At 63.3% G+C, this 7,821-nt stretch overlaps 1 protein-coding gene across 1 annotated transcript; it reads right to left on the bottom strand.

Moving 5' to 3' along the window:
• Positions 1-7: 7 nt before the first annotated feature.
• LOC127594978 (dynein heavy chain, cytoplasmic-like) lies at positions 8-7,614 on the bottom strand (the record flags this gene model as incomplete). The annotated part of the gene is given in 5 exon segments (XM_052056697.1): positions 8-723; positions 726-1,442; positions 1,445-5,104; positions 5,107-6,103; positions 6,106-7,614. Coding segments are annotated over 5 exon segments (7,599 nt in total), but the record flags the coding sequence as incomplete, so codon positions are not given.
• Positions 7,615-7,821: the final 207 nt, after the last annotated feature.

Here is a 7,821-nt window from a genome sequence, read left to right as displayed (position 1 = left end):
AGGAGGCCGTGCGGTTGCTGAAGTCGGGAGAGGCGGGGTTCATGGTGAAGATGACGTGGAGGTTGCGCTGGACGTTGTGGATGAAGTCGCGGTAGAGCTGGTCCTCAGAGTCCATCATTTTGTTGTGGGCGATGAGGGACTCCTTGCACTGGTTGATGAGGGCAGTGTACTCCTCGCCCTCGAAGAGCCCGGGGATTTCTCCGGAGGCGAGGAGGGCGTTCATCTTCTCAAGGAAGGCAGGAGAGAGGACGTTGCTCTCATCGAAGATGAAGCAGATCTTCTCGCCCTTCACGCCCGCCCGCTTCATCACCTCCCGGATGTCGTTGTCGAAGTCCCCCAGCGAGTAGTTCCGCCCCGCCTTTATCTGGAACACCGTGATGTTGTTGATCCACGACACGAACCGCGACAGCGTCGTCTTGCCCACCCCCGACGCCCCCACCAGCAGCATGTGCCCCAGCGGCTGCCGCAGCACCCGGTCGATCCGCAGGATGTGCTCCAGCACCTCGTCGAACAGCACCAGCTTCACGCTCATCTCCTCGTCGTAGAAGGTCTTCAGCCGCGCGTCGATGTACACTCGCAGCTCCTCACGGTCCACAGACGTGTAAGCCTTCGTCAGGTAGTTCGTGAACAGGATCGGCCGCTCCAGCGCCTCGGGGCCCAGCCCAGGGAAGTTGCGTGTGGCGACGGAATCGACCAGCTGCTGGCACCACTGCTTTTCGCGGGCTCGACGAGTCGGTCCTCGAACAGCCGAAGCGCCTCGTGGGCCCAAAGTCGGACCAGCCCCTCGACGGACTCGAGGGTGTCGACGGCCTCATTGATGGCGTACTTCCAGCGGGTAAGCTCCCTCGGGGAGTAGATGTAGTGGGGCTGGATGTCGGGGGTGAAGTGCTTCTGGGACTCGGAGTAGAACTCCACCATGCTCAGTGTCAGGGCCTCCGCGTACTGCCGCAGAGTTGGGTTCTTCTTCAGCATCGCCTTGTTGAACGTACCGAAGATCTGCTTCAGCGATTCGAACCCTGGGAAGTCCACGAACAGCAGCGGGCAGTGCCGCAGGAACCGGGCGGAAAGGGGCTTGCGGCCGATGTCGGTGGGAGGGTTGCAGGCGCCCACAAACTGGATGCGCTCGAGGCTGACCCACTGGCGGTCGGTAGTGCGCCAGAAGCCGCGCTGCTCGGTGAGCTGGCGGAGGAAGGTGATGACGACCATGGTGGAGTAGCGGTCTGCGTCGGGCAGGTTGATCTCGTCGCAGAAGACCACCAGCCACTTGTTGGGCTGCTTGGGCCGCAGGATGATCCCGGCGACGGTCTTGACGTACTCGCAGTAGTGCTCGAACTGCTTCTTGATCAGCGCAGGGGTCGTCGAGCTGCTGAAGTTCACGAAGATCATTTCGAACTCGGGCAGGCTCTTCAGCGTTGACATCAGTGTCATCGTCTTGCCGCTGCCGGTGGCCCGCAGAGGATGAACGGCCGGTGCTCGCTCAGCCACGAGCACAGCGTCTCCTGGTGCCGCAGGGTGTCCACCGTCGATATTATCAGGTCTGCGTCCGTGACCTTCTGAGGGTCGATGTCCACGGTCGGCACCTTCTTCTTCCACAGACTCCACTCTGCGTCCTCGATGCGCACCTCGAAGTCCGCCAGCTGCACCTCGTAGGAGGGGCCGTCCATAGAACCCAGGGCCGCCGGCAGGTCGACCAGCCGCTCGAAGATGTCCTTGAGCTTGCGGGAAAGCAGCCCGCGCTGGGCGATGGAGAGACTGCCTCCGCAGCCCCAGACGGCGGCCTGGACAGTCCACTTGGTGATGTACTTCGCCTGCTGGTCGAGCGGCATGGGCTCGGGCCTGGTCTCGTTGTACTCGAGGATGTTGGTGATGCCCCTGCGGATCAGGGCGAACATGGCCTCGATCACCCTCACCAGGGTGAACTCCATGACGTGGGGCTGCTTGCCCGCCTCCTCGAGCAGCTGCTCCATCGGCGAAGACTCGCCCGTGAAGTAGGGCTGCAGGCGCTCCACGCAGGAGGTCCGCACACCTGCGTCTGCAGAGGGCACATGCTTCTGCTCACTGTCGGGGGTGGGCAGCTGATCGTAGTCGGGCAGGGCCAGGCGCTGCAGGTAGTGATGGAACATCATACGAGCAGTAACCACTTCCTCGCTGAACCAGACCATGCCACAGCGGGAGACCGTGGCCAGGGTGGCGTACTTGAGGGTCTCGACCTCGAACATGATCTTGACATTGGGCGGGATCTGGATGCGCTCGCCGTTGGGCAGGGTCAGCAGCTTGTTGTCGTCCAGCACTGAGTTCAGATTCTCGGCCCACTCGGGGTCCACGTCTCCGTCGAAGATTATCCAGTGCCGCCGGCTCGACTCGCCTCGCTGGTTGTCCACGATCTTCCGCAGCACTCCCGTGAACACCCCGTCTGTCCACTCCAGCGTCGTGCTGTCCAGTCGCCCGTACAGCTCGTCCTTGGTGATGGCCTTGGGGTCGATCACATAGCTCTCTCCCTTGATCTTGTCCACCCTCTCCATGGCCGCGAGCAAAAGCTGCCAGGCCTTGGTCTTACCGCAACCTGAAGGCCCCACCATCATGACCCCGTGGTGCAGCCGCGTGATCTGGAACAGCTGCAACACCTTGGTGAGGAACTGCTCCTCGGGCAGGAGGAGAGTCTGCTCGCTGATATGGTGGAGGGCCGCCCGCAGGTCGGGCTCACCGATCTTGGGGATGGACGACCCTGGAAACACTCCTCCCAGCAGGTTTTCAAGCAGGGGCACATCTTCCGCGATGAGCTTGGGGACCATGGTCTCGCAGATGGAGCGCATGAGGATGCGCATCTCAAACTGCTCGATCTCGGCGCCCTCGAAGGCCGCAGGGTCCTGTCCTTCGCGCTTGAGCAGTCCCACCTCCTCACGCTTCATGTTGCCAGCCGAGACCAGCACGCTCTTGAGGGACCGCAGCCCGAAGTCATAGTGCGGCTGGGAGGACAGCTGGTCCGCACACAGCTCGAACAGCGAGACGACCTTCCCAGCCAGCCGCTCGGCAGTGCGATAGCCCTGCGAGTAGAGCATCACCTCGGCGATGAGCTCCCGGTCCGGCTTGACCATGGCCATCTGCCGGAACAGCTGTTTCAAGTTTTCGGGCAGGTTGGACCTGCCTGCGTAGCCTGGGTTCATTGTCACGAACACGCCCATCTGGGGGTTAAGGCTGACCTCGCGACCCATCAGCTCGATGCGGGCCTGCTTGCGCCGCAGCCCCGTCTGGATCACCAGGATCTGCTGGGAACAGGCCGAGAGCATGCGCTCCTCAAGGCGGTTGAACTCGTCAAAGCACCCCCAGGCGCCCACCTGGCACAGTCCGATGAAGATGCGGCCCATCGCGTGGAAGTCGAAGGTGTCGTCGCAGTTGAAGACCAGCACGAACCGGCCCAACTGCGAGCCCAGCGCCTTGACGGACTCGGTCTTGCCGGTACCGGCGGGGCCGAAGGGGGACCCGCCCATGCGCAGGTGCAGGGCCTCGCAGAGGGTCAGGTAGCACTTGTCCGTCAGAGGCGTCTGCACTAGCTTCTCACCCACCCCCAGGTACTCGAACCCATAGTGGAAGACCGTGTTGGCCATGCGGATCTCCAGCTTCTTGAGGACGTCTTGCTCGCGCGGGAAGTAGACCATGCGCATGTAGTACTGCCAGCTGAACTCCTTTTCTGAGCGCACGCCCTGCCGCAGCAATAGCCGCACCACGTCCCGCTGGTGGACGTAGTCCGTGATCGCTTGCTCGAATTTCTGCCGCAAGTTGGTCTTCATGTCGGTCATCACCCGCTCTGCCAGGGCCGCCAGTAGCCCCAGCAGGTACTCCAGCACTGGCTGCAGACCTGGTTCCAGCGCCTGCTCGACCTTGCTGCTCCAGAGCACCTCCAGTCCCAGGATGACCACCTGCGCGGGGTACTGCTCGATGATCCCCATCAGAGTCTCGGCGCGGTCGTCCCCGGCGATGTCCGCGACCGACTGCTCGAGCAGGGTGGCGAGGGTGAGCTGCATCTCACGCTCGACCTTGGCCAGCCAGACGTTGATGCGCGGGTCCTCCTGGATATTGACGGAAGCCCGCAGCGGGACCAGCTCGCCCTCGCGGCTGGCCATCTCTACGATGATGTCCCTGCTCTCGCCCGTGCGCAGGGTGCTGATGCCCGCGTACATCTTGCTGAAGTGTCGCTGCACCACGGCCACGTCCCGGCTGTTGCCGATGATTTCGAGCAGGTCCTCGTCGCCCACGAAGTAGAAGCGGGCCAGTTGAGAGCGCTGCTTCTCGAGGTAGTCGCCGAGGGCCTTCTGGACGTTGGCGAGCATGTCAGCCAGGCGCTCGAGGGTCTTGGCGAGGTTGGGGTAGTGCATGACCTCGAGGAGGTTGGGCTTGGCGGCGACCTTCTTCATGAGGGAGGAGAACTCACTGTCGATGCCCTTGAAGCGGGTGAACTCGTTGGAGAGCATGTCCTTGATGTCGGAGGCCCCGAAGAAGATGCCGTAGAGGTAGACCCAGCGCTTCTGGACGTCGATCCAGGTGTCGAGGGTGAGCTGGATGCGCTGCAGCTTGTCGTCCCAGGCAGCCACCTCGCTCTCGAAGGTCTTGTAGTAGGGGCTGATCTTCATCGAGGTGACCGAGGACAGGTCCTCGTTGAGTTTCTCGAACAGCTCGTCCCAGCCCCGGATCAGCTTGCACCGGTTCTGGAACTGCACCAGCTCCAGCTCGTACCCCGCCCAGTACTCCTTCACCCCCCGCAGCATGTCCTCCAGCACCTTCTCGCCCCGCGCCACGCTCAGCACGTCCTTCACCACCGCCTCGTGCCGGTTCAGGTCCAGCCCCCACAGCCCGCCGAAGGTCACTTCCGACGAGACCATGCTGCTGCGGGTCTTCTGCAGCAGCATCTTCCAGTGCTTGGGCTGCATGGCGTCCCCCTTCAGCTCCCGGATGGTCTTGTTCATGCGCACCACCCCCTCCAGCCGCGCCTTGGTCCGCTCGAAGGCCTCGTAGCTCTTCAGCTTGAGCGGCAGCCCGTTGACCGTCTTGCGCGCCTCGTCCGACAGCTCAGTGACCTTCTTGCTGGTGACCGAGCTGACCAGCTGTCCCGCAGCCCGTCCAGCGGGGCCCAGGCCCGTGCCAGCCCCTGCCACACTTCCCGCAGCCCTTCGACCTATTCTTCGATTACCTCCAGCCTGTCATTCCGCACCATCTCCAGTCCCAGCAGCTCCTTCGCCAGCAGACAGCTTTCGTAGCCCTTGCGCGCTGACTCGGCCCGCTGCCCCGCGATCGACAGCTGGTCCAGCGCCTCCTTCGGGTGGCAGTCCCGCCCAGCGGGCTTCTCTGCAGCCCAGTTCTGGTCTAGTTCGCGCACCTTTTCGAGGATGGCCTGCTCATCGGCCAGCACCATGGCCTGCAGCTTGGGGGTCTCTGCCTCGAGCTGGGCGGACTTCTTCACGAAAATCTGGCGGAAAGCGCTCCACTCGGCCTCGACCACGCTTTCCTCGAGCCAGTCCTGGGGGAAGGCGTATCGCTGCCGCTCGAGCAGCTTGAAGGAGGAGGAGTATGTGTCCATGTCGAGGGCCCACTGGCCGTTCTTCTGGCGGATGGTCTGGAAGTCGGAGATGGCCTGGACGATGTCGAGCCCCGAGGCGAAGTTGATCTTCTCGAGGCGCTCGCGGGCCCGGCTCACTTCCGCGTGGAAGACCTTGACCTTGTCAGCCAGCTTCTCGCCGAAGTGGTTGAGGATCTCCTTGTGCCAGTTGTCGTACTTGTGGTTGATCTTCTCCTGCACGCTCGAGTAGTCCACCACGATCGGCCCGAACTGCCGCTCGGTCTCGCTGTTGTCGAAGGTCCTGCGGTTGCGCTTCAGCTCGTTCAGCAGGTCCTGCCACCGGTCGATCTCCTCCCGCAGGAACTCGTACACCTTGCGGACGTCGATGTCCCAGAGCGCCTGGTAGTTGGTCCACTCTCGCGCGTACTGCTCGGCGGCGGCCACCACGCGGTTGATGGTGCGGTAGGCCCCTTTGAGCACCTCCCGGTCCACCCGGTCGAGCACGCTCTCGAAGGTCTCCGAGGCGGCTTTTTGATGCCGTCCCGCGGGGTCTCAATCTTCGGCAGACTTGTAAGGATGCCCAGGGCCCGGTGGAACTCGGTGTACCAGTGCTGCCGGGCGTACTCGATCGGCGGGTCCAGGTAAATGCGGTTCTCCTGCATCTTCAGCTCCAGCACAAGGGGCCGCTCCACCAGTCCCGCCTGCCCGTCGTAGTCCTCGAACTGCCTCAGGAACTCCTGGATGAGCTGCTGGGCGCGGGCCACCAGGTGGCGCTCGATCTGCTCGTTGAGGTGAGCAGTCCACTCGGCCAGGTTGGAGGCGCGCTTGAGGTGGAAGGAGTAGATGACCGACTGGATGGAGGCCAGCTTTTCCCGCAGGAGGGTGTGTTCGAGGGGGCAGGCCGGGAGGGTCAGCAGGACGGCTTCGTTCTGCTCGTTCTTTTCGAGCACGAGGGTCACCAGCTCGTGCAGTCCGAGGACGGCCTCGGCCACCGTCTGCTGGAGGAAGAGGACGGCCTCGTTGTTGGACCAGAACATGTCGAGGCCCTTGCGGAGGGAGCGGATGACATGGTTGTTGGCCTCGGCCAGGAGCAGCCCGATCTTGCTGTCGAGGCGGCTGGTGATTTGGCTGAACAGGTAGATCGACTCCCGCAGCGAGACTGCGCTCGCACAGGCGGTCTTCATGATCCCCGCGTAGAAGGTCAGCGAGGACCGCGAGTTGAGCTTCAGCTCCATGGTCAGGAAGTTGCGGATCTCCTTGATGAGGTCGACCAGCCGGTAGTCGAAGTTGACGAGCACCTGGGCGGGCTTGCGGTCCAGGCGCAGGACTCGCTCGTGGCTGAAGTTGAAGGACTTGGCGGCCACGTGGGTGCTGACGCCCCAGTCCTTGACCACCTCGTTGTAGTTCTTGAGCCGGAAGATGAAGTCCTTGACCAGGTCCTCGACCTCCTTGCCCTCGCGCTGGTTGAAGCAGGAGGCCCCCAGGATGGTCTTGACCCGCTCCAGCAGCCGGTTCAGGTGCTTCTCGATCTGGATGGCCCGGATCACCGACCCCGCCACTGGGGGCACGTCCCGCACCCGGCACACCCGCGCGTTGTCGGTCTCCTCGTAGGGCCGGGCCAGGTACTTCTCGTTGAGGCGCTCGATGTCCTTCTTGAGGGCCTTGAGCAGCTGGCTCTGGTACTCCTGGACCGCGCTGATGATGCGGGGGCGGAAGAAGAGGCGGTTGAACTTGGCCAGGATGCGGTACATCTCGTCGGTGCTGGCCGTGGCCGACAGCTGCTCCCGCAGGTTCTCGGTGATGCTGTACTCCACCTTCTCCAGCCGCGCCAGGTACTGCTTCTCGGCGTGTGCCAGCTGCTCCTCGCCCTCGCGCGTCATGTCCAGCATGTTGATCTCGCTGAAGTACTGGTAGCCCTGCTCCAGCTCGCCCGCAGAGAGGAACTTCACCGCGCCCTGGTTCTTCTCCTTCCGGAGGATGCCCTCGATTACGCTCTTCATCTCCTAGTGCAGCTCGCGGATCTTGCTCGCCTTCTCCAGCCGCGCCGCCAGGGGCAGCAGTTGGTTTTAGAGTGCGCCCTCCTTGCCCACGCCCCGCCGCTTCAGCAGTGCGTCCGCGAATGCCTTCCTCTCGTCCCGGAAGCGCGCGAGCATGCCCGAGTAGGTCTGGTAGAGCGCCTTAAAGTCCGGGAAGGGCTCGAACATGAGCCGGTAGCGGCCCAGGATGGCTGCGGCCAGCCCCGCCACATCCCGCGCCAGCACGTGGTAAAA

Source organism: Hippocampus zosterae, unplaced genomic scaffold (genome assembly GCF_025434085.1).
Source record: "Hippocampus zosterae strain Florida unplaced genomic scaffold, ASM2543408v3 HiC_scaffold_347, whole genome shotgun sequence".
Taxonomy (NCBI): domain Eukaryota; kingdom Metazoa; phylum Chordata; class Actinopteri; order Syngnathiformes; family Syngnathidae; genus Hippocampus; species Hippocampus zosterae.
Note: the sequence above shows the minus strand (reverse complement) of the source record. Positions and strands in the feature narration are given on the sequence as shown.